The sequence below is a fragment of the Mus caroli genome, unplaced genomic scaffold (assembly GCF_978045245.1).
Source record: "Mus caroli unplaced genomic scaffold, Mus_caroli_1 scaffold_1, whole genome shotgun sequence".
NCBI lineage: Eukaryota > Metazoa > Chordata > Mammalia > Rodentia > Muridae > Mus > Mus caroli.
The window spans coordinates 84,118,919-84,144,326 of NW_028227256.1; the positions used below are offsets into that span (position 1 = coordinate 84,118,919).

Below are 25,408 nucleotides of genomic sequence, written 5' to 3' on the forward strand. Positions count from 1 at the left end.
GCATCGGAGTTACTGGTCCAGACACATCTTCTGCGTTCCCACCCCTAGCTTCAGCATCTTCAAAATTGTCTCCATTCTCAGGGAGTGTGGCAGAGTTGTAGAGACAGGCCCCAGGGCAGATGGAAATGACCCGTTTGGATTTCCTCTGCTCTAGTAAAGCACTGTCTGTCCCCAGATTAGGTATATATCCTTGTTGGAGGAAGTGGCACTGTGAGCTGGGAGATTTCAAAAAAACTCACCTGGTGCTGGTAATTGAACTTTGGAGCTCATACTTATCTATTAGATCAGCTGTTTCAACCTGTGGGTCATGGTCCCTTTTGGGGGTCAAATGATCCTTTGACAGGGGTTGCATATCAGATATCTTGAATATCAGATATACCATATATTTACATTATGATTCATTACAGTCAGTAACAAAATTATGATTCAGTAACAAAATTACAGTTATGAAGTAGGCAATGAAATAATCTTATGGTTGGGTGGGAATCAGCACAACATGAGAAACTGTGTTAAAGGGTCACAGCATTGGAAGGTTGAAAACCACTGTATCAGACAGATGATTGAAGGATAGATGGGTAGACAGACAGATAGATACTGGTTCTCCAGTAATTCATGGGACAAGTAAGTCCAAACCTGTTAGGCAAAGAAGGATGCTGCAGTCAAGATGTGATAAAGGAAATGCTGGAAACACCCTCCTCTTTGTGGGAGGTCAGTCTTTCTCTCTTAAAGCCTCCAAGCCTTTGGATGGGGCCAAGCCACACCAGGGAAGATAAACTCCTTTACTCAAAGTCTACTGATTTAAATGCTAATCTCTCCTTCAAAACGTCCATGCTCCCTCCCAGTGGGCTCCAGGTAGTAGGTGGCACGTACCTGTCTTTCCAGGCTAGAGTAGCTGGGATCCCAGAAGGACAGCCGAGCAGTTTGATGAACATAGGAGAGGAAATGTGAAGAGTGTTACATGTTTGTCTGATCATGTGGGCTGTGGCCTCTACTGCCTTAATTCTTGCTCCCCAGCAAGCCCCATCTCCACAACTGCGACTTCCTGCTTCTCCTTTTCTCCATCCATCAAGCATCTGTCCATCTGATAGGCATACTGACAGATATGTAGATTTGTATTTGGGCTGAGGGTGTAGCTCAGTGGTAGAGTACTTACTTATCATGTGTGAGGCCCAGAGTTCAAGTTCTCAGAATTGAAGAAAACAATGAGATCCATATAGATTGCATATCGATGCAATAATGATTGCTCAACATTCCCTTCCCAGCCCTGAAGTCCATTCTGTCCCAGCAAAAGGACCCCTAAGAAGGTAGGGTGATGGTGTCCCTAACAACCTCTCTTTTAGCTTTTTCCAATAAGAGACCCAGCCTGAGCCTGTATTCTGACCTGCATGAGGCTTTAGACAGAATCTGTAATGCCTGGCACCAGTCCTGGGCTCTAGTTCTTCTGACACAGTTCTCTCTGTTCCTCCAAGAACTTTAGATATGGCCCCATGCCCAAGTCAGAGGCCTGCCAGACCACCCTGTTGTTGTCACTAACTTGACTTCCCAGAAAATTTCTAAGTCTCCCTCTAGTATCCAGATACTAGCCATCGCTAGCAGGGGGGACCCTAGCTTCCTAACCTTACTTCTCTCCCTCAGATAGTACTATCCAAACCCCCACAACATATAACAGGTTAAGAAATTGCCCAAAAAAAGCACAGAGACTCATACCAATAAAGCCATGCTTAGCTTCCAGAAATAGCCTTGGAAACAGGTCATTCCTCGGAGTGACCTTAAGAACCAAGTAGCAAGGTGGTGTCAAGTGTCCTTTAACTGCTATGCCCCTGACAACATGATCCAGACAGCCACTTCTCTCCTCTGGAGGTTCCCATCCAGGGGTCAGGCAGCTTTCCTTTCCAATAACCACTGGGCATTTTGATGTACAGTGCTCACTGGATTTCACAAATGAGCATCTTTTCTACCTCCCATCCCTGCAGTGTTACCACATTCCCCTAGTTGATGTGAGATCATGCCAGGTGTGTAGTGAACATTTCTAGCAAAAGAGGGTGCTCTTCTGTGTGGAAGGCTGGGCTGTAGTCAGTCTTGAAAAGGAACACCAGATAGGAGTGGAATGATTATAACCTAAAGTGTCAAGAGAATATGACTGAGTGATGTGTCGTCCTCCATTCATCTTATAAAATTCAGAACAGTAAACTCAACATCAGGAGAAAATAAAATCCTAGCACCTGGGCAGTGGGAGTAGAAAGGTAAGAAAGAGTTCAAGGCCAGCCTGGGACAGGTAACAAGCCTCTGTCTTGTACAGAGTTCATAAATGAACTATCATTTTCTTGCACGGTGGAGGCAAGTTGGGCATTGTGGTCATAAACAAAGCCAAGGTACGGTGTCAGCAGGAGTCATTGAAAGCCAGGTTCCAGGGAGACCTGTGAATGAGCCAGCAATGTGAAGGTAGACAGAACCAGCAGAAAGGCATGGTGCTAGGGAAATTCAGAAACTACACGATCTCAGATTCTGCAGAGCTGTGGTGCTGTGGATAAAGCAGTTGCTAGCCTTGCTGCTCAGTGGAAACAGAGTCGGCCAGGACAGTGTATCAGACAATGATAAGACACCAGGGCTGGCTCCTGGCCCTTTTGGGGGAAATAAAACAGAGCATCATGAAGACTCTTTATGTGTTCACATTGGACTATGATCGCTTGTTATTCCTTTCCTCTCTGTTATTCCTAGAATCCACCAGCTCCTTGCTTCATCCCAGATGCTCTGTGAACTTTATGGCCTATTTTAGTTGAATTATTGATGTAGATAAAAGCCTACAAAAACATAAATCTCTACCCAGACACCACACAGCATGAGGACATCGTTGATCCTGTGTTGGAGTTTTCTATAAGTTAGAGAGGACAAAGAAACTGACTGTGCTCATGCCTCTGGCATGTGTGTAGGGAATGGAGAGATGGGCCTTGGAAATCAGGGGAGCACGAATGTGCTGTTGAGTTATATATGTAGTAGGTGATCTTATTGAGTTCAAAGATAGCCAGGCATGGTAGCACTCATCTTTAATCCCAAAAGACAGAGACAAAGGGATCTTTGTGAGTTCAAGGCCAGCCTGATGTGCATAGCAAGTTCCAGACCATCTGGGGTCACATAGGGAGATGCTGCCTCAGAACAACAACAACAACAGTTCCTCAAAGGTAAATCTAGTGGTAATGAAGACCCGAGAAGTGGGATGTTTCATTAGTTGGACTTTTTATTGCTGTGACAGAATATCTGGTATAACTTAAAAGAGGGAGGATTTCTCTTAGCCATAGTCCCAGAAGTGTCTCTATCATGATAGTGGGGCCCTGTGTTGGAGAAGCTTTCTACATTGATCAGAAAGCAGAGGAAAGGGATACAGGGAGGGACTGGGGCAAGAGAGAACCCCCAAGGGCACAGCCCCGGTGACCCACTTCCTCCAACTAGACCTCACCTTCCACCTTCTCCCAATAACACAACTTTGTGAATTCATTATGGGACCCATCTGTCATTAGGTTAGAGTCCTTGTGACCTGATTATCTTGGAAATGCCCTAGCAGACACTCTCAGAGGTGTGCTTTACTGATTTCCCAAGTGCTTCTTAGTCTAATAAAATTTACAATTAAGAGTAACCACAAGTGATGCTAAGAGATGCCAAGGGGACTTACCCATCAGTGGGATGGTCCTGGATGCTGATGGATTGATAAAGCCTAGTTGGTCAAGGCACAAAGAGACTAAGATTGTGATGAGGATGGATCAGGATTCTTGTGGAAGACTCTGGGGACTTTGGGATAAGGGCAATGACACAGTTGGCAGAGGTGTTCAAGGAAGAAAGGAGAGGGTTCAAGGATGCATGCAGTACATGTGTTAGACAGAGATTTCCTAAGGAGGGCTGCATGGGGGTACTGTGAACTTGAGAGGACTCCATGATGGGTCCATTGTAGAGTTAGAGTTAACATCTTCAGCCTTCAGATGGCAAAATCAGAATGTAGATGTGAGCTCTTGTCGAGACCATGTCCCCTCCCTCTGGCTCCCTGACTGGAGTACTCTACCCACTCTCAGATTTCCCACCAGCTGTGCCCTGCAGGCTCCAGGCTCCTGCCGTGGATGACATCAACACAGCTCCCAGGTCCTCCACACATCAGAGTTCCTTTCTGAATTACACCCTGCAGTCTAAAGAAAACTGAGGCTGAGAGCGATAAGCTCAACCAAGCTCCAGTATGTGTGTGCATGTGTGCCTGGCTTAGGTCTGTTGTCACATCTAACGTGACAAGGTTCAGATGAAGGAGTGAACAATCACCACTTCTGCCATAAGCCAGCACTTCCCTTGGTGGGCTTGGCCTGAGGAACAAAGTCACCCAGCTCCTGGGATCAAAGGGACAGTGGCTACCTTAGTACCTGCAGAACTCAGCTAGTACTGAATGGTGACCTTTAAGGGGTGAGCAAACATAGCCATGTCTAGCCACAGAGGGAATAGCCTGACTGGCCATTTGGGCTTCTGCAGTGCAGAACTCGGTAACATATATCACCAAAGTGGCCAGCTTGCGCCATAGGGACATGTAAGCCCTCCATGAGCCCCAGGTGCCCAGCAGAGGTCCAGAGGGGCCAAACCAGCCTGTTTTAGCTAGGGAATAGTGTTGCTCACAGTGGGCTGGGTCTTCTGACATCAATTAGCTTCATTAAGACAACCCCTACAGATGTATCCACAGGCCAGCCCAATGCAGACATTCCCTCATGGAGATTCTCTTCCTGGGCAATCCTAGGTTGTGTCGAGTTGACAGTTAAAGCTCGCCATCACAAGTATGCTGGGTGGTGCTGGGGAAAACTGTGACGGCACTTGTGGACATCAGCAAAGGTTTCTGTGAGCCATGCCTTTGGCCTATTCACAAATGTTGGGCCAGGCTTGAGAAGTCAGCCATGAAACCTGACGCTAAAAGAGCCCTTGCTTCCCTCATGTGGAACTTCGGCTGATAATGGACGCTTCTGGAGGTTGGGTCCCATTCAGGGAAAATAGAGAGCCAGTGAGTGAGAGGGTGGAGCAGGCAGCCAGTGCTGGCTGGGTGGGAAGGTAGATGATGCCCCCCCCCCAACTTGGTTTCTATAATGAGGAAGTTCTGTGCAGCTCAGTTTCCTCTCCCTCGCTGAGTGCCTGAAACAGGAAGTCAGTCAGTTAAGCTGGTAGGAGCAGCAGAGGCAATTTCTGAGAGGCAACAGGCGGCAGGTCTCAGCCTAGGGAGGGCCCTGAACTACTTTGCTGGAGTGTGTCCATCCTGGGAGTGGCTGCTGACCCAGTCCAGGAGACCCATGCCTGCCATGGTCCCTGGGTGGAACCATGGCAACATCACCCGCTCCAAGGCAGAGGAGCTACTTTCCAGAGCCGGCAAGGATGGGAGCTTCCTTGTGCGTGCCAGCGAGTCCATCCCCCGGGCCTACGCACTCTGCGTGCTGTGAGTACCCCGTCTCCTCCCAACTGTCAGATCCAGGGACCGCTGAGGGGTGGATGCAAAGGGGGAACCCCTATAATGTGAGTTTGAGTTAGGTTTATGTCACAGGATGGTGGGACCTGACTGGCACTTCGTTGCCCTGTGGGGAGGGGAGAAGCGGGGGGGGGGGGGGCACCGTCGTCTGTCTGAGGCCCAATTTGGACCTTGGCGTTCGAGTTCAGGGAGCCTGTGTCATGACAGGCTTGTGTGGTGCTAGGGCTCTCTGAGTGACTCTGGGCCTCCCCTACACTGCAGCCCTCCATGACCTGTGGTGCCAGGGGTCTCCGTGAGTTCCTGTGGCAGGAGCAGGGACCCTCACTCAGAGCCAGGAAGAAACTCAGGCCTCCCTGGTGGAGGGTGTATTGGAATGCATTTTGGTCAGCTCAAGCGTCAGTCAGGGACTCAGTGAAGTGTAACCGTGGCAAAAGGGTCCCCTCCTCCACCCTGCTAGTATGTGGTCTTAGAGCTAATTCTATTTGGGGAGCTGAGTCCGGGGTGCATTTAATCAGGACAGGACTCCTCGTGTACAAGGTTTACTCTAGGCTGCAAGGGCACAGGAAGCCACAGAGCTGCTCTCTGAGTAGGTCTCTGTCCCTCCTTGCACTCAGCTATGTCCCTCCCTATCCAGGTCTCTGCCCCCATTGGTTCCCCCCACAGCCCAGTATGAAGATGTTGCTGAATATGCTGGTTATCCTAACAACAGAGGAAACAGCCACTTGCTGAAGGTTCCTTTTTAACACTCCGTCCGTCTAGCGTCTTCTGAGGAAGGCCGCCACCCCTATAGTCCTGTGGTCAGACCCTGTCCAGGCTTCAGGCTGGAGCAGGGCAGGAACACTGTCAGGAAGGGTGTGCCTACTTGAACAGCACAGGTACCATCTGATAGATTGTCCCTGGACTGAAAGAAAGATCTTTCAGAGCAGCTAGCTGCACCCCCCCCCCATCTTCATGCAGGAGGGAAGTGGGTGACTGACCACAGACTGTTCTGAGCTCTGACTCATGTTGGGACCTGCTGTGCTAGGCATTTGTTGGCTAGTTTCATCTTCAAGAGAGCCAGGAGTGTGGGTTCTATGAACACCTAGACCTTCGATTAAGGACCATGAGGCCTGGACAGGTTACAAACAGCTGAGGATAAGGTCGTTTGCTCCCAGAGACCACTAGCTTGTGCTGTCTACCTCCTACCGCCATCAGGCTGGGCATGCCAGTGGACTTGAGTGGAAGTAAGAGGAGCTAGGGTGTTCACAGAGTTGGGGGCAGGGGCACTAGAAGCCCATACAGGCTCACGGCTGGCTGAGCATCTTGTGCTGGTGGAGTTAGCAGCCAGCTTCCTGCACACCCACCAGCATATTTCAGGAGAAGCACTGCAGGTGGCCTGGACCTCCCCAAAGCACTGTCCCTTGGGGAATCTACCAGTGAGAGGCCCTGAAAGGAAAGAGGGCAGGAAGGTACTTTTCAGTGTGTCACAAGCTCAGCCTGACTCTACTAACCTAGTTATATTTTTTTCTGTCCCAGTGGGATTTGGGCCAAGGGCAATTCTGTTGAGAGTTGGCTATGGGCTGAGAGACTGTTGTATGCATTGGTTACAAATGCACACCATGGTATGGGTTCTCTTGTGCTAAGCTGGCAGCATCTGGAAGGCTGGAGTCAGAGCAGAAGGAGCCTGAGCCAAGACCAAGGGGTCTTGGAGGACATTCGGGCAACACAGACCTTGTCTTTCTTCTTCATCTGACTCCCCTGCCTCAGCTGTCTTAAGTCCATGCAAAGCAAAGATGACAAAGAGATTTTCAAACTAAAGGAATGACTACCACAACCTCAGTGTTCTATTATGACACCCCCCCCCAAAAATGTAGGAAAGGCCGGGCGGTGGTGGCACACGCCTTTAATCCCAGCACTCGGGAGGCAGAGGCAGGCAGATTTCTGAGTTCGAGACCAGCCTGGTCTACAAAGTGAGTTCCAGGATAGCCAGGGCTATACAGAGAAACCCTGTCTCGAAAAACAAAACAGAACAAAAAATGTAGGAAAGGCATACTTTTTAATTTGAAAAATTGTTAGAAGCCTGCCTTTTCATTCAAAGAGACTTAAACTCCTGAAAAAAACAAACTTTAGATCCTTACTTTCTCCTGTTCCCTGTGGATGATGGAACCTCCCCCACCTCATCACTGCCCCTCGCCATCTGCCCTGGCCAGAGTCCAGGCTCCTGCCCAAGATCAAGTCAGCAGCTTGTAGGACAGCAACAAGGTCGAGGTCAGAGATGGGGCTGCGAAGGGGAGATGGGGCATAGGATACATGTGGGATACAGGGCAGCTGAGTTATCTTTGGTTTCAGGAGTGATAGATTTGGCATGTGTGCTGCCTTGCTGGACATCAGCCAGTCTGTGTGGGCTCTGGGGCAGGCAGCCGTGGGTCAGCTGCTGCTGGGACTCCATCCATGTTCCTTCTTGTGACCGAAGGGACAGCAGCTGGGGCCTGGTGCATGTGTTGGGTTTGTTTAGCCCTCTGGGAAGAATGCAGCATTGTGAGGAGAACCTTCCTGCTCCGAGATTTGACTAGACATGACATGGGAGAGGGAGCTAAATGCTTAAAGACAAGGTTGCAATTCAGTACCACCCACGTGACAGGAGTGCACATTCACCCTGACCTTTGTTTCCTTCAGAGAGATCAATCCTGTCACTTATTACCGAGTAAGAAGGCTTTTATTTCTTCTCAGTCACCATTCAGAGAGCCTTGGTTTAGGGGAGCCTGGAGTTACACTGAGGCACCGGAGCACTGGCCTGGGGAGACCTTGCTAGTATGACTGGAGTTCTGTTCTACCTTCCTTGAAAGGGAATGTGTGCCTTTTGAGTGGGGCCTGTATCACCTTCACTTGAGTAGAGCCTGTGTCACCTTCACTCATTTGTACTCAGTTCCTCCATGATTAGTCAGCTCCCTTCCCAGGAGCCTGTGCACCCTGTTGTGGGGTATTGGCCAGGTGGATGGAGACCTATTAAGAGGCTCATGAGCAGGGACAGCGCAGCTACACCATGTGTTGCACAGAAGACAATTCAGCAGATGCCGGGTTTGTGGGTCATCCCAGTAGCTTCTTATTGCTGAAGCTACATAGGAAGAATTTGGATGATGACCCAGCACTTGGAAACAACCTGCTCTTTCTAAAAGAGATGACCAGGCCAGATTCAACTTGATCAAGTTGACGGTTGTCTGTGTGAATGGCATTTCCCCTAAACTACTCTGGAGTGCTTCCTCCCTGGCAGGGAGAGTATGGTTGCCTCTGGTCCAGCCCTGATGTGTGAGGGATTCCCTCAGCAAGCGGTCTTCCATAGTGCACCCAGGCCTGGTGGCGGGGTAAGCTCTGTCCCAGGGATAGAATGCCAATAGCCTTGGTAGCTCTGGCAGTGCAGAAAGAAAGGAGAAAAAGGCATGGGACATTTACAACCAAAACTGCCCTCTGAGAAGGCATTCTAGTCTTTTGAAAGAAACGGTGTGACCAGCCACTGGGTGTGACAAGCCTGCCAGGGAGATAAAAACAGGCCCTGCTTTTAGGACTACTAGAGAACAGGGTGAGGATCACACAGTTACACTGTCTCACACTTGTTCTTTGGTAGAAAGAGAACTGCAGAGAAGGAGTTGGTGAGGGTGAAAATGCCTAGCAGAGGGAGTCAGGGCATGAGGTCATCTCCCCTCCCCATCCTCCATTGAAAATGTCTATAAGGTTTCCACAGCATGATAATGACTTTTGTGCAAACACAGTGTGGCATTGTTTTCCATATCTGGCATCAAAGGCAAATGAGGGAAGTACCTGCATAGGCAGAAGCCAGAGCTGAAGGCCTATGGGCTCCTGACGTCTGCTTGACATGAGAAAAGGCCTTTGTCTGAGAAGGATGCTCTTGAAGACTCATTGTGTCCAAGACCAGGAGGAAGGGCTGAACCCAGGAAGGCCTATTTAAGGCCTATTGTATCATTTATGTAAGTGGCAGAGTGACTATGTTTCTGCCCATGCCCAGTACCCTGGAGCTGTCTTCCCAGGTACAGGGTAGGCACTGGCTTAGGCGCATAGGTTAAATTCACCTACAACGCAAGGCCATTAGCACTTCTTAACAATCCCATCTCTCTGCCTGCCACAGAGATGGAACAAGAACTGCTATCGTTACCCAATTCATGCCAGGCCACGTAGTCCCAAGGAGCAAGACTCTGGAGCTGCCTGGAATCTCTTGTGTCATGTCGGCAAGACACCTAGAACTCCAGCTCCAAAGAGGCTGGCCAGACCAGTTCACTGGCTTTACAGTGCCTCAGCTGAGGTTAAGGTACCCACTGTTAAGTCACCCGTCCACATTCTAGTTTGTGGTTCAATGGTCCTTAGTAATGGTCACAGAGTTACGCAACTGACACCACCATCTAATTTCAGAGAGTTCTCATTATTCCCAGAAGAACCGCTCCCCCCCCCCACCCCCCATACATGTGAGCAGCTGCTTGCTTTTCTTCTGACCTCTGGAAAGAGCCAGTCTACTTTCTGCCTTTAAGGATTTGCCTGACTCGTGCATTTTGTGTATGTGAAATTATATGGCGTGCAGCTTTTGACATCTGGATCTGTCCACTTAGCACAATGCCCTATGCTCATTGAATTGTAGCGGGCATCCATGGTTTGATAACCCACTGTGTGGACACACCACATTCCCCGGTTGAGTGGCGTTTTGCACTATTCTTACTTTTTGACTGTTGTGAACAACAGTTGCTGTGAACCGTCATCAACCAGGCTCAGTGTGGATGTCTGTTTGCAGGAGTCTTGGGGAGTGAGAGGCAGGGCTGGGTCATGTGGTGATTTTATGTTTAGCGTTTTGAGGAAGTACTGAACTCTTGTGCTCAGCTGTAGCTCTAACCAGACATTGTGAGGGTCCAGTTTCTCTTCTAGTTATTCTCTCTCTCTCTCTCTCTCTCTCTCTCTCTCTCTCTCTCTCTCTGTGTGTGTGTGTGTGTGTGCGCGCGCGCGCGCGAGTGCGTACGTGTGTGTGTGTGTGTGTGTGTGTGTGTGTGTGTGTGTGTGTGTGCGTGCGTGTGTGTGTGGGTGGGTACATGTGTACATTTGCACATTGTGTGTGTGTCAGCCAAAGGACAACTTCAGCAGTTAGTTCTCCCCTTCTACCATGTGGGTCCCAGGGACTGAACTCAGATAGTCAGGCTTAATGACAAGTACCCTTACCCTCTGAGCTACCTCAGGCCCTACCTTTTTGATTTCTTTATTTAAGACAGAGGCTCTCAATGCCCTGGAACTCACGTAGGTTAGGTGGGCTGATGTTAGAGGCACCAAACCCAGTTAGTGGTGGCCGGTTGCTTGTTAATGTAGTCTGGGCATCAAACTCAGGTGCTTATGTTTACAAGGGAAGCACTTTTTCAGCTCTTACCTCCCCAGCCCCTCACTTGTTTGTGTGTTTGTGAGCTATGGTCTCACATAGCCTAAGCCAGCCTCAAACTCCCTATTGTAGTCAAAATTGGCTTTGAACTCTTGATCATTCTGCCTCCACTTTCTAAATGTATTCACCACAATATCTGGCTGTCTTTTTGTTCTACCCAGCTTAGGGGCTGCAAAGCAGCACAACATCTAACTGTGGTTTTAGTTTGTATCCCTAATGTTAATAATGCTAATGGGTCATTTGTATGCCTTACTTGGAGAACTGTCTGTATAGTCTTTGCACATTGAAATAGCTATATCATTTCAACAATAAAATAGGAAGACAGGAGTAATGTGGATATTCCATAGCCTAACTTGAAACAGGCTACAGTACACCTCTAGGTGCTTTGCATATGTAAAAATAGAGCTGGCCATTAGTTTTTAGAGCTGAAAGCAAGCAGTGATATCTCAGAAACAGAAGACCCATCTGTGGAGAACTTTCCATGACAGGAGAGGAGAGCTGTGACAGTGTCACTTCCGGGACTTCCTGGAGGCCTCTGGGAGACACAGAGCTGTCATGTGGGGCCTCCACAGAGGAAGTGCTCAAAGCGACTGAGGCAGGAAGAGAACTTCAATGACGCAAGAGTGTCTGGTGGCTGCTGAGCCACAGGGGTTGACACCCTGGAAGCCTGGGGAGGGAGGGGCCTGGGCACAGACAACAAGAAATGCTTAGAGGACTGGGGATGAAGATGAAGTCTAGGAAAGAGGCTGGCCCCCACCACCTTCTGACCTGAGCTCCAACTTAGTAAAGAGATGCCGAAGGAATGAAGTCCTCTGGTTGCTAAAATGCTAGATGTTCTATGGGAGGAAACACCATGTTGGTGGGCACTTGCTCTTTGAGAGAGAGGGTGACAGAGGTGGGTGAGTTCAATCTCCACAGCCCACATGGTGCATGTTTGTAAGCCCAGTTCTAGGAAGGTGGAGACCGGAGGATCCCTAGGGTTCATGGGCCAGCCAGACTAGCTGAATTAGTGAGACTCAGACCATGTCTCAAAACAAACAAACACCAAAACAACAACAACAACAACAAACCCTAGAGGTTTGTTGTCCTCCTAGAAGGAGGACATCATGATTGTCCTCTGATCTCTACTCACACATTCATGTATGCACACATGTGCCCTTACACACATACATGGGGGCATACTGTTAACATGTGCCAGCACCCATCAATTTGGGCTTACTTTGCAATTGAAGTAACACTGTGAAGGGCTGGCCAAAGGGACCTATGAAAAAAGAGAGTGCCCATGTGGCCCTGCAGCTAGCTGGAATAGGCAGTGTAGAGGTGGACAGACCTGGTGTGAAACAGCAAAGTCTTCTTTCAGGTTAACAGTGGTATTGGCTGTGCGGTGGTACACACAGGTGACTGCACACTCAGAAAGCTGGAAGCAGGAAGATTGCTGAAAGTTCCAGACCAGCTTCCCAGGCTACATAGTGAGGCCCTATCTCAACTTAACCCCCACAGTGAGTTAAGCATAAAGTAAAAAGTGTAAAATAAACAAAAAATTGCCATCCAATCACTGAGAGACTAGTGCAAGCCATGTGAATTTGTTGATGTATCTTCTCATACCCATTTTTATCACATAATATACATACATACATACACACATATACACACACATACACACTCACATACATATGTACACACCACCTTTCATTTGTGGTCTGGGGTTTCCAACAACATCAATTTTTCCTGCCTTAAAATCACTCTTGCTGGAAGCCTAGGCTTCTCTTCCAGTATGTTTATGCTTTATGGAATGATTCTTTGATTGACATTTACATTACCAGCAATCTTGCTGTAAGTGTGGCAGCAGCAAAAAAGGTCTTCCAGCAGAATTGCTACATATGTTACTGGTTACAAATCCCCACTGCAGTTAGAGCACCAGCAGGAGTCGTCTTCAAAGACTGGACACAAAATGGCAACTTGCTTTCCAGAAAATTTGACTTAATGTATGCTTCTGGCAAGCAGCATGAGAAAATGCCCACTTCCTTTCAGTATCCTATTCTACAGATTGTTACTTTTAAGAGAAGTGGAGTCATAACATGAAAGGTCATCTGTGATCATTTCGTTTTGCTTTTGATTGCTGATCCTGTTTGAGAGGTTTGCTGGCCATTTTCTTTTGTGGATGGTCCTCTATTCTCTTAGCTTCTTTTCTTCAATTAAGACTGTGTGTAGCTTGGGAAGGAGGGTTGTGATGAGTCCCAGGCTACCACAGACCGTATAATGAGGTCTTATCTTAATAGAGGGTAGAGTGAAGCTGGAGATATAGCCCAGTGGTTAAGTGTTTGCTTAGTATGTGTGAGGTCCTCGGTTCAATCCCCAGTACCAGGGAATGCTGCAAGCTTTGCCATCTGCCTATGTGAGTTCTGTCATGTTTGTGACAAATATATCTTCACGATGGTCTGCCTTTAAGTTTTAGATTCTCTGACGTGGGAGGGTCACTGTTTTCTTCTGGGACTTCTTCTTGGGATTTCTAACACAGAGACTCCTTCTGCACACAGAAATCCACTCAGAAAGGTTAAGACTGGGTCTTTGTAGCTCATCCACTTGGGTTAAGGGAGGAACCTCCAGCAGTTTATCGAATTACACTGGGCCCCAGCCTTGTCATCTGAAAACCAAGTATAAGAGGATCTATGCGGTAGAATTGTTGCATGTGTTGATGTGTGTGTCTGTATCATGTATCATGATACAGACAAATGCAGCCGCCGTGGCTGTTATTTCCATATGTTTTATTGTTCACGTTGAAGCTAAATCTTCTTGGACTTAATAGATGACAAGTGATGAAGATTCATGTGTATTTTTCTCAAGTAGCCATCCTTCCCCAACCTCTCATTAAATGACTTATGCTTGTCCCCTCCATGATTCCTTTGTCTACCATATGCTAAGTTCTTTCTGGGTTGTTTATCTGTCCAAAAATACCCAACTACACCACTACCATTATAAAGACATAAACATAATTTTTCAAAATGTTTTGGGGTTATTATCTCTTATATTCAAGTGTTTTCCCAGGTAAACCAGATAGTAATATTTTTCAACTTGGACAAAACTTGCTGTTATGACTTTCACTAGGATGGCAGGAAATCCTAATGTAAGCCGTGCGCTTGACAGTCTCATTGTGTTCCCTCTTTGATTGTGTAATATATTTCACACAGACCCTGAGTGTTTCTTGTCTGGGTCTCTGCCGATGACTTGTATGTTTTTGTTATTGTTGTGAATGACACATTTCCCCCGCAGTTACTGGTTCATGATAAGCGGTTGCCTGCATAGAATTTTATGCTTTCAGCTTTCATTTTGTCCCACTCTTTGGCCGCTCCTCATTCATCTTTCAGCTGCTTCTCCTGTCTTTTCTTTTTAAAGAGATCTTGCTATCTGTGGTGTGTGTGACACCATCCATGTGCATAGATGTGTGCGCACACATGTTTGTGTTTGCCTGCACATGGGCCAGGAGGTGAGATGAGGACATCTGAAATCCTGATCCATCACTCTCTGCCTTGTTCACTTGAGACGATGCTTCTCTCTAAGCATGGGGCTTGCTGATTTTGGCTCTGCTGACTGACCAGGTGCAGCAAGCCTCCTGTCTCTGCTACCCACCCACCCCACCTCAGCACTGGATTTATAGATGTGTGTGACCACAGCTCAATTTTCTTAAATTTTCAGACAGGACCTCACTATGTATCCTTGGCTGGTTTAGAAATCACAGAGACGAGCCTACTTCCCAAGATCCAGTATTCAAGGCACACACCACCACACAGACTCTCTGCCCTGCTTTTTCACGTGGGCTCCGGGGATCGAAACTCAGGCCTTTATGCTCACACAATGAGCACTCTTACCCACTGAACGTTCTCCCCAGCCCAACTTTTCTGAATAGGCCTTCATATCATCTACAAATCAGGATCATAGTGTTTGCTTCCAAATGCTTACAACCACTTTCTCAAATGCCATAGTCTATTCTATTGGCCAGTCTTTCTAAAGTGATAGAGCGACAGCTGTTGGAAAAAGAAAACGTCTGCCTTAAGGAGAGCTTCACATACCCTGCCACCAGGTTGCCTTTTGGTCAGGGCGTTTTATTACAAGAATGGAATTGGGACATGAGGGTTCTGGGAAGGCAGATACCCGTCAGGGCCTCCCCATGCTGTTTTGAAACAATGAGTATATTTAAGATAGAGATAGCTCCTTTATATCCTTTGTTGGGTCGGGGCCCTCTTTTGAGTGGTGATATATTTTCACAGGTCTGGTGATTCTTTTTCTTTTTCTGACAACTGAGGACTGGGGGAAACAGCTTCTTTTAGAATCAAAAGCCATTTTTGCCCAACGTATCTTATGAAAGAGAGAGAGAGAGAGACAGACAGACAGACAGACAGAAAGAAGAAAAAGAAAAAGGAAAACACCAAGATGGATGGGGATGAAAGGCCCCACCAAACCAACAAGACACATGTAGTATTGGGCCAGTGGTAAACTCAGACAGACAGACAGACAGACAGAGGGCTCCCTTGTGAGGGCCTTACTCCTGTGTCTTTGCTTAAAGCATTAGGTCAAGAATGACGGCTTGGGTCCCTCCTTCTGAGGAGGGTTCTTTCCCTGTCTCTCCTCCACCTCCCACCTGTTGACCACCTCAACCCTCTTCCTGTTTTCTCTCTTTTGGAGGGGCCCAAGGAAGCAGGGGATAGCCTCTGTTAATATATCAAGTCTCAGCCCTGTGACTCCAGTGTTCTCTAGGTTGGAGTAGCCGGGATAAACACTCTTGCTTGCTGGGGCTTAGGTACATTTTCTCTGGTTCTGTGCTAGCCAATATGCCTTGCCACCCTCTTTATTGGTGCATAGGGACAGGGTCACTATGTAGCCCAGGTTGGCTTTGAACTCCCTATACTCCTGCTTCAACCTCCCAAACGCTAGGGTTGTAGGTGCACAGGACCATACCCAATTCCAGATGGCTTTCTGAATGCAATCTATCCATTTTGACTGTTTTCTACCCACCTGGCTCAGAAGTGTGCAGCATTTATCCAAGAAAAGAGAAAGCACACACAAAGAATGTTTTCTAGAAATTAGAAGTGACACATAACTAGAGTTCTGGTAGGATTTACAAGAGCAGCATGTGGAGCGAGACACAGCCTGGACTAAAGTTTGGACTAATGTTTTCATAAGGGTGATGGTTATGATGCTGTCTGAATATTGACAGTGCTCAGGCAGGGTCGTCTGAGATACACCTGTTGGGTTCAGTTCTGATTTTGGCCTTAATCGTGTGAGGTTGTTTCTAGAATATCTTTTTTTTTTTTTTTTTGGTTTTATGAGACAGGGTTTCTCTGTATAGCCCTGGCTGTCCTGGAGCTCACTTTGTAGACCAGGCTGGCCTCGAACTCAGAAATCCGCCTGCCTCTGCCTCCCGAGTGCTGGGATTAAAGGCGTGCGCCACCACGCCCGGCTAGAATATCTTTTAAAAGGCCAGGCGGGGGGAACGCCAGGGCCAAAAAGTGGGAGTGGGTGGTAGGGGAGCGGGTGGGAGGGTATGGGGGACTTTTGCAAATGTAATTGAGGAAAATACCTAATAAAAAATATTAAAAAAAAAAAAAGGCCAGGTAGGCCCAGCATGGTGGCGCATGCCTTTAATCCCAGCATTTGGGAGGCAGAGGCAGGTGAATTTCTGAGTTCAAGGCCAGCCTGGTCTACAGAGTGAGTTCCAGGACAGCCAGGGCTACACAGAGAAACCCCGTCTCAAAAAACAAAAAAAAGTAAAATAAAAGGCCAGGCTGGCTTTTCTCCTACACTTGGTTAAATTTTCCTTTTTGGAGCAGCCATATCTTTATCTCTCTGTCCTTTCTTTCTGTCTGTGAGCCCATGTGTTTCACCAGCTCCTTGGGGCTATTCCATAAGTAGCTGCCCTCGGCTAAGGAAAGCCATTCTCACGCTCCCTCCTTTGCTTAGGAGGAAGGGTCAGAGCTCCTGAGAGATAAGGCCAGGTCAGATCAGGGCAGAGCTGGCTCTACAGTTCCACTACCTGGCTCTGTATGGGTTGAGCCTAGGAGCCATAGGGGCGTATAAGTGGGTGTGGTGAGGATTCTCTGTGTTCCAGTGATATCTCTGAGAGGCGAGATGCTATCGGGCCAGATGGTGGTGATATCGACCTGGCCTGTGATATGGGTTTGGGGTTGGGGTGGAACATTAAGTTGTGACTAGAGCCAGAAGAGCCTCTCAAGAGCAGCTTTCCCATGGGGAATGAAGCAACGACGTCATGAACTCTCGCAAAAGCATTGTCCCACATTTTCTTTAAGTATATATGAATTCAAAACAGTAAAAGATTATAAAGCTGGCTACATAGAAAAGTATATATGAATTCAAAACAGTAAAAGATTATAAAGCTGGCTACATAGAAAAATATAAATTTATACAGCAACGGAAGGGAACCAACAAACATTGTTGAAATAAATATCAAAATCCACGGTAGCATAGATCAGAGTCTTGTCTGATAATAAGCCCAGGATGATGTTAAAAAAAAAAAACAAAAAACAAAAAGCAAAGACAAGGAAAGGGATTCAAAGAAAAAGAAACAGAAACAGCCAAGAACAAAGACAAACCAAACCTTTCTCACGGGGAGAGGCAAATTAAGGCAAGCTGCCATAGTTCTCCCCCTCTCAGATCTGAAAAGATTACGAGATCTGATAAGCCAGTCAGCAGGCTGTGGGGAAGTAGACACTCTCATATCCGTTAGGAGGAAGAAAAAAACCCGGCAGACTCACTGGCGCGAAGCTGTCAGTCTTTATCAAAATGTAAAATGCCAGCAAGACTTGATGGCTCACACCTGACATCCCAGCACTTGGGAGGCTGAGGCAGGAGGATTATCTTGTGTCAGAAGCCGACCTAGGCTACATAAAAGTGTGCGTGTCCACGCAAGCATGTTTGTAAAGTGCCTATGCCTTTTTGTCTGGCTGACTCTGTCTAGTTCATTGTTTATCCACACAACTAGCAACCCCTGACACGTGTGGTGTCCAGTGTGAGCCAGGCACGGTTCCAAAGGCTTTCGATACATGGATGCTTTTAGTCCTCCCAGCAACGAATAGACATGGCATTGCTGTCATCTCCATTTTACAATGAAGAAACAAAAACAAAGACTTCAGCCATGTATGCATGGGTTAACCATGTATGACACACGGATGTAGCCATGTATACACACACAGATGTTGCCATGCGTGTACATACCGATGTAGCCACATATACATGGATGTTTGTTCACTGCAACATTCTTACACAGGCAAAACATTCAAAATAACTACCACCACCAGGCTCTGGTCAAGGGCATGACAATACATGTATGTGGTAGAATGCTGAGAACATGAGCAAACCATCTGTCATGTGTGTCTTGGTTACTTCCCTATTGCTCTGAAGAGACACCACGACCAAGGCAATGTATAAAAGGATATCTTGGAATTCATGATCATTCTTAGGCTTAGAATCCATGATTATCAGGGCAGGGAACACGGAAGCAGGCAGGTAGCTGAGAACTTACATCCTGATCCTTTTACAACCTCAATGTCTACGCCCAGTCACACACCTCCCAAACAAGGCCACACCTCCTAATCTTTCCCAGTTTTACCATCTGGGGACCAAGTGTTTGAACATATGAGCCTATGAGAGCCATTCGCATTCAAACCACCACAATATGGAAGACTTTGATGATATTTTATGAAGAAAGCAAACTTTAGAATAACATAAAGAGTAAGATTTTATATATTTAAATTTTTAAAAGATATATATATAAATACACATATACATACATATATACACATACACACACAATCTTTTATGCATATGTTTTAAAATATTTTATAAATAAGAATAAGTCTAAGAAATTCATGGATGATAGGAAATATTTTTTTTTCATTTTATATCTTCTGTGTGTGGTGCTTTTTTTCAATATATAATCTTTTTTTGTTTGTTTTGTGAGACAGTCTCACATAGCCCAGGCTGGCCTCCAACCCTCTATGTAACTGAGGCTAACTTTGAACTTCTGATTCTCTTGCCTCTACCTCCTGAGAACTGGGATTATTGGTGTATGTTGCCATTCCTGGTTTATGATGGGAACTGAGCTTAGGGCTTCATGAATGGTAGGCAAACACTACCAACCGAGCAACGCACCCAGGCCTCAATATAAAACTTAAACTGAGTTTAATAGTAACATCTGTGAAATTGTAGTGCTGTGTGGCATGTGGAAGGGATTAGCTAAGTGACTTTTTATGCAGTTGATTTTTATATTATGGGTGTGTTTCCTGCACACATACTGTGTACTATGTGCAGGCAGTGTCTGTGGAGACCAGAAGAGGGTGCTGGATTTCTTGGAACTGGAATTAAAGTTGGGTGCAGGCCTCCATGTGGGTGCTAGGAACTGAACCCAGGTCCTCCTAGAAGAGCATCAAGTGCTCTTAACAACTGACATTTCTCTCCAACCTCCCTAACTCTCATTTCTAGATTAGAAGCATTGTTGATGGAATTTTACAGCCCCCACTGCCTTTGGACAATAGGGGTACCTAGCTTTCACTGTTCATGAGAATCCCAAATAGAGGAAGATGAGTAAGAGGCCATTCTAGCAGGATTAAGGAAGACCTGGTGATGGTGATGCTTCCCAAAACTGCTCACAGCTCAGCTGTGGGGCCACTGGACTCCTGAGGCCACCAACAGACCCCCATGGCCACCATGCTACCAGATACCAGATGGCTGGTGATTGGTCACCTACAGCCCCTTCCCAGAGAATCCTTAATTTTAATAAGTTCTTCCTTTCAGAGATTCTAAGAAGGTTAAAAAAAAAAAAAAAAGGTGGGGGAGGGGGGCTGGGATTCTTAAACCAAAAATGTAGAAGGAGCTATTGGCTGGTTGGCACTTCCTCTATAGAAACAACCAGAGCTCTCCAACCCAGTGTCTGAAAGGGGTAGGACTCATTGCAGGAAGAAGGAAGCCATTAAAACAAGGAGTCCATGGGGAAAAGCCAAGTTGGGGGAATGAGGTCTCAGCAGAAGGTGGGTACTGGGGAGCCTCACCCTGGCCGATGTGCTCCTTCCGCAGTTGTAGCTGAGAGCTGGTCATCATGATCGGATCTTGCTGAGCTCCTGGGAGTTTTGGCTCTTCACACCTGTCTCTTGCTCCATTATCTTTGATGATGTGGTAGCTGAGGGGTTGAGGAAGCCCCTCTAGATGATGGAGCATTTAGATCAGACCACATAGCTATCTAGCAGTGATGTAAATGGCATATCATGGCCACTCTTGGTGTGCTGAGGGGCAGGAAGGCTGTGCTGTATGCAGGACTGTGAGGCGTCAGGTTCAGCTCTGCCTCACCATCATCCCTCAGACCACCATCATCCCCGACATTTGCAAGCTTTGTACGCAGACTCCCCCCCCCCCCAAGCTGTGTCAGACAGCCCTGTTCTATCTGGCTCTGTGTTTTCCTGCATGGTTTGTAATGCCGTCTTTGATTTATTTCAGGTTCCGAAATTGTGTTTACACTTACAGGATTCTGCCCAATGAGGATGATAAATTCACTGTTCAGGTAAGTCCCAAACCAACTTGTGCTTTCCCTGGGAGAAAATAAAAAAGAGAAAGGAAAAACAGGTATTCTGTCTGAAGAGTTGCAATGTGAGAACCTAGTAGAGCTTAGCTCTGTCCCCCAAAGTCATGTGTCTGGGGAACTGAGTGAATAACAGTGACTCCTCGTAGATGACAGTCATAAGATGATAGTCATGCATGCTAAGGATTGTTGGTGGCCATGGCTGAGAAAAGAACACAGTGTTGAAGGAAAGCCAAGCCAGTGGCTATGCCTTGATCTATTCTTTTGTTTGACTTCCACGGATGAGCAGATGTCAGTGGCCCAGGAAGCAGCAGAGGGAGGTGAACTTGCGAGAGAGATGGGAGATTAGATGAGATGGTGCCTTTCAATCCCCATAGCTCCCTTCTGCCCAAAGCATTGGCCATGGCATCTGAATCACTGTAAAAAGGCCAAATATACAAAGCCATAAATAAACTTGTTGATTGATTGATTGATTGATTGATGAGTTATGCCACAGTATGTGTGTGTAGAGGTCAAAGGACAACTTGAAGGAGTTGGTTCTCTCTTTCTGCCATGTGGGTTCTGGGGATTGAACTCAAATCCTAAGGCTTGGGTGGTTACTGCCTTTACCCACTGAGGCATCTCACCAGCCACAGCTGGATTTTTAAAAGGGAAACAAACAAACAAACAAACAAAAAATCAGCAGTGCCAGTCAAAGCCTGGGAAGACCACCCTTGCAGTGTTTGTGTGACAAACACAGGGACTTGTCTTGTCTGACCACAGAGTGTGGCAGCTGAGTGATGTGGAAGCCAGAGAAGCTAGTTTTTGCCTGACGTCATTGGGGAAGCATGGGGGTGTGCAGAAAGGAGGTGACAGCCCCCATGTCCTCAGTAGAGGAGAGGGCTGTGTGTCACTAAGCTCACAGTGACCATAGTAAGAGTCACAACAGCAGATGGGACACATCTGTGTGAGCAGTGCAGTAAGGGGAGACAAGCATCTAGGGACTGGGTCACCAGAACAACAGGGAACAAAGTCTTCAGGGTTTTGCTGAAAAGAAAGGAGTGGGAAAAGGGAGATGTGAGGCATGTTGGTGGCTTCCGGAATGTGACAGGAATGATGAATTGTTTTGATCAAAGGGGTAGACTCAGAGTTGCCTTGATGAAAGGCAGTCTCTAGGCAAAAGGCCCCAGAAACATGGAAGAGAGAGAGAAGTTATGAACAGAGGCAAAACCTCGGAGGGCAGCTCATGATGGAATTCAAAAGAAACCACATCAGTACTTCCAACAGCCACTTCCTCCACACGGTGGGACTCGAAGGGGACCAGTTCCATCCAGGGTGTGGCAAAGCTTCCGTCTAGGGGAAGGGTCTGCTCATACTGAGCTTCATGGGAGAGGCCAGCGTGAACCACTGTGGGCTGGAGTAACGGCTGTACTGCACAGCATGGTGGTCAGGCTGAGCACAGTTCATGCTTCTTTCTCGTGTGCGCATGAACACCAGGATGGAGGGCGGGGCGATGGAAGGTGTGGTCTAGGGGTCAGGGAGTCCCTTTCGCAGCCCAGTCATTGGTGGGAATCGACAGAACAGATCTGAGTACACGCAAGCAAGCGCCCTTTTTTAAGATTGGCAGGTGCTCCTTGCTTGAATACTTTCTGAGGTGTGGACGCCACCAGCTTCTGGAGACACGGCTCAGGAGAGGTGGCTTAGGCATGCAGCGGGCCTTCGTGGTCTCTACGATTTTTTTTTTTTTTTTCCAAACCTAGGACTGTGTGAACTTTGCCTGGTGGCTTGGTGTCCTTGGCAAGTGGCTTCCTGCTAGGAGTCAACTCTCTTAAGTTAAAAGTTAGTCGGCGTCTTTGATCTTTCTCCCCTTTTGTGGTTTCTTCTGTTCCTTCAAAGTGATGAAGACTTTAAGTATGACTGGAAAAGAGGTGACTCTGCGGCTTCTTGTTGAGGGTTTGTGCCCACAGCTTGTGAACCTATAACTCTGCCTGTCTGGAGTCTGTGCCCACGTTCTCTTCACTCTTGCTTCCGTGGCTTCCTGTGACCCCAAAAATGACCACAGTGGGACTAGGAGCTTCAGTGTGCTTTGGGAGTCCCTCTGGCTGGTTTTTTTTTTTTTTTGCAAAGGTCTAGTGCCTTTGGTGACCTGGAGGACATTAGAGAAGCCCAGGCCTTGGGACCAGAGGCTCTGGGGCCCTGGCTGAGTTCTACCTCAGTGAGTCAGCTCTTCTCTGTGGGTTGCTCCTCCCCAGCTGACAGCACTGCTCTTCTCAGTCTCCAGAGGGAACCTGATTGGCTCAGCCACCAACATCTCTCTCTCTGCCTGAACCACTCACCAGCTACTGATCTCTTTGCTGCTTGGCTGTTAGGAAGCAGGTACCTGCCCACCACTGGCAGATGGGGACAGATCATAGCCTCCTGTGGCTACCTCAGCCAGGGCAGTGAGCAGGCAGTTTTTATAGAAGAGATATGGCCTTGCTGGACATAATTGGTTTCAGTCTTACACTTGACCTATGACCTTCTTGGTCACCTATACCAGCCAAGGGATAGGAAGCCATGGGCCTAAATGGTTTGGAAGTCCCCACCTATAAGGATGTCTTGTCCTATAAAAAACAAACAAGCGAACAAAACAACAACAACAAAATCCCCACACATTTACAAGTGGCTGGAGATGTAGATAGGCTCAATTGGTAGAGAGCCTATCTAGCATGTGCAGCCCATGGTTCAGTTTCCTAGTACTGTGTAACACCTGGCATAGTAGCACATCCCTGTAATCTTAGCACTTGGGGATAGAGGTATAGAGTTAAGAGGATGGAAAGTCTGCAGGTACATAGTGAGTTTGAGATCGACACACATGCATGTGCACACACGCACACATGCATGCACATGTACAGAACACACACCAGACATGCTAAAACAAACAATAGCTCAGAGCTGACTACTAAGGAACAAATCAAAGCTCACAGCCAGTGAAGGCAGGGCAGAAACGTCCTTCAGGAAGCATTGGTATTTGGCTACTGCTTATTTTAACTCCAGTTCCTCTTTTTATGTTGAAGCAAAACCTGCATTCTTTCCTGAGCTTAGCCACAGTTTCTGTATAACTCAGTCCTTATACCTAAACCTGCTTAGTGTCAGCACCAGCAGGAGCAAGGCTGAGACATTGCACAGCAACACACCAAGGGCCTTCATGATCCCAGCTCTTCTTGTGGGAGATCCTTGTTGAAACATTCATTCCACCTTCAATCTTTCCCAAGGACAATCTGTATCTCGTGGTCCAGAAGGCCCACTGACTGAGGGAAGCATGACCCCCATCACTCAGGGACTCAGCTCTGACTTCATCATTTATAGACCTACAAAATCAGAGGTGGGAAGGATGGCAGCAGGATTCTCTTGTTTAACACGGAAATGTTTGGAACCTATAGACACTAGCGTTCACAACCCTGCTTCCAAGCTAAGTCTTCTTTCTCAGGGCTCAGAACATGTTTCCAGGCACGAATGGGTACTGAAACACTTCGGCAGTATGGGACCCAAGACTGTTTCATGGAGGGGAGGCAGGGTAGTGGTCTCTCTGAGATGGGCCCTTCCTTGCCTATTTGGATGGTATTTGATCATGAATAGCACTTGGTTGTGTGTCCTGTGCATTCAGGATTTTGCAGCCACTTGGCTTTGTTCAGGGACTGTGAAGAGACCAAACAGGAAGATAGAATGTTACATCTCCCCTGCTGTGGTTACAATTCTGTTCATGAAGGGATGGTCTCCATGGAGGCCATTGTTCTCTTTACTGCCCTTGTTCTTAGTAAGGAGAGACATCCATGTCCAATTCTTGGTAAGAAGGGTGACAGCCACGTGTTCTTCAGTCTGCAAGGTGAAAAAAGAATGGGAAGAAAATGGGAGGGAAAGAGATGCTGAGAACAATATAAAGGGGGTAAACTGAAAGACATAAAAGGAAAGGAATAATGAGATGAGGGAAAGATAATGAAGGAAGGAACAGTCAAGAAAGAGGAAGGCTGTGGACGTGATGGGTACGGTTTCTACAAAGGAAAAGAGGTGAGTGCACGCAGGTGGAGAAGCTGCAGAGGTGATAGAGGATGAAGATGGAAGTGTTCTGTTAGGGCTGTGCAAGGTGTCTGTGGAGGATGTCTATCCCTGGCTCTGCTCGGTGCACAGAAGCAAGGATCCACAGACACTGTGAGACAGGTTTAAAGCAGACTCTCAGACCCAGAAAGTGTTCTGACTTAAAGTCCATGTGGATCCTCCGGGTACTGTGTGAGGCCAGAGGCAGGCAGGCAGGCAGGATGCTTACTTAGCCCATCGGGCCCCAGGTTCCCATGCCTAGAGGCGGTGTTCGTGTGAATCCTGGGTCCTTCCTGAATCTACAAAGGAAGTGACTCTCCCCTCAGGGAAGTGACATCCATCTTGGGCCGCTGACTTCAGAGTGAGCTGTTCACCCAGTTGTTGCCTTTTGGAGTAGCTTTGCTCCCTGGGAAGCAAGGGAGGGTCTGAGGCAGGACAAGAAGTCTTAACAGACAACTGTGTTGTGTCTGAGGAGGCTGAAGAGATCTGAGCAGCCTTTAGACATGATACCTCTAGCCAGGTCCACCACTGAAGCGAATAGGGGCCTCTGGGCTTCTCTTGCTGCCTGACACTTCCTATGAAGAAGAAAATAGCCCAGCTCGTGATTCTGTCGCATAAATATCTCTGCGAACTTCCTGTCTCTGCTGAGCTGGCAGTGTTGGGGATAAGGACTGTGAAAACTGGGGTACTATGGGTTTTCATGCATGTTCAGAAGGAGAGAGGCTTTGAGATGATCTTTCCCACAGACGCCAAGGTTACTCTTTCAGACAGAAGGAAACCCCACTAGCCAGAGCCTGTCGTGATCTGTGTAGATCAGACGCGTGACTCAAGTTCCTGGTCCCTGGTGATGTCTGTCACATTGCTCTGGGCAGTACGGCATCTGGAGAAGGAA

General features: G+C 47.4%; 1 protein-coding gene and 1 non-coding gene across 4 annotated transcripts in view; one reads left to right on the forward strand and one right to left on the reverse strand.

Moving 5' to 3' along the window:
* Nucleotides 1–82: 82 nt before the first annotated feature.
* On the reverse strand, nucleotides 83–235 carry LOC115032438 (small nucleolar RNA SNORA55). Its single transcript, XR_003838115.1, has one exon. It is a non-coding gene; the product is annotated as a small nucleolar RNA SNORA55 (small nucleolar RNA).
* A 4,948-nt stretch (nucleotides 236–5,183) lies between these two features.
* Inpp5d (inositol polyphosphate-5-phosphatase D) overlaps nucleotides 5,184–25,408 on the forward strand; it is a 103,841-nt gene continuing 83,616 nt past the window's right edge. For all 3 annotated transcript variants that reach the window (XM_021156170.3, XM_021156184.3, XM_021156176.2), the window contains exons 1-2: nucleotides 5,184–5,446; nucleotides 20,382–20,445. In XM_021156170.3, coding sequence (XP_021011829.1) covers nucleotides 5,304–5,446; nucleotides 20,382–20,445 — 207 coding nt within the window. In that variant the 5' untranslated portion in view covers nucleotides 5,184–5,303. The remainder of the gene's footprint in view (nucleotides 5,447–20,381; nucleotides 20,446–25,408) is intronic.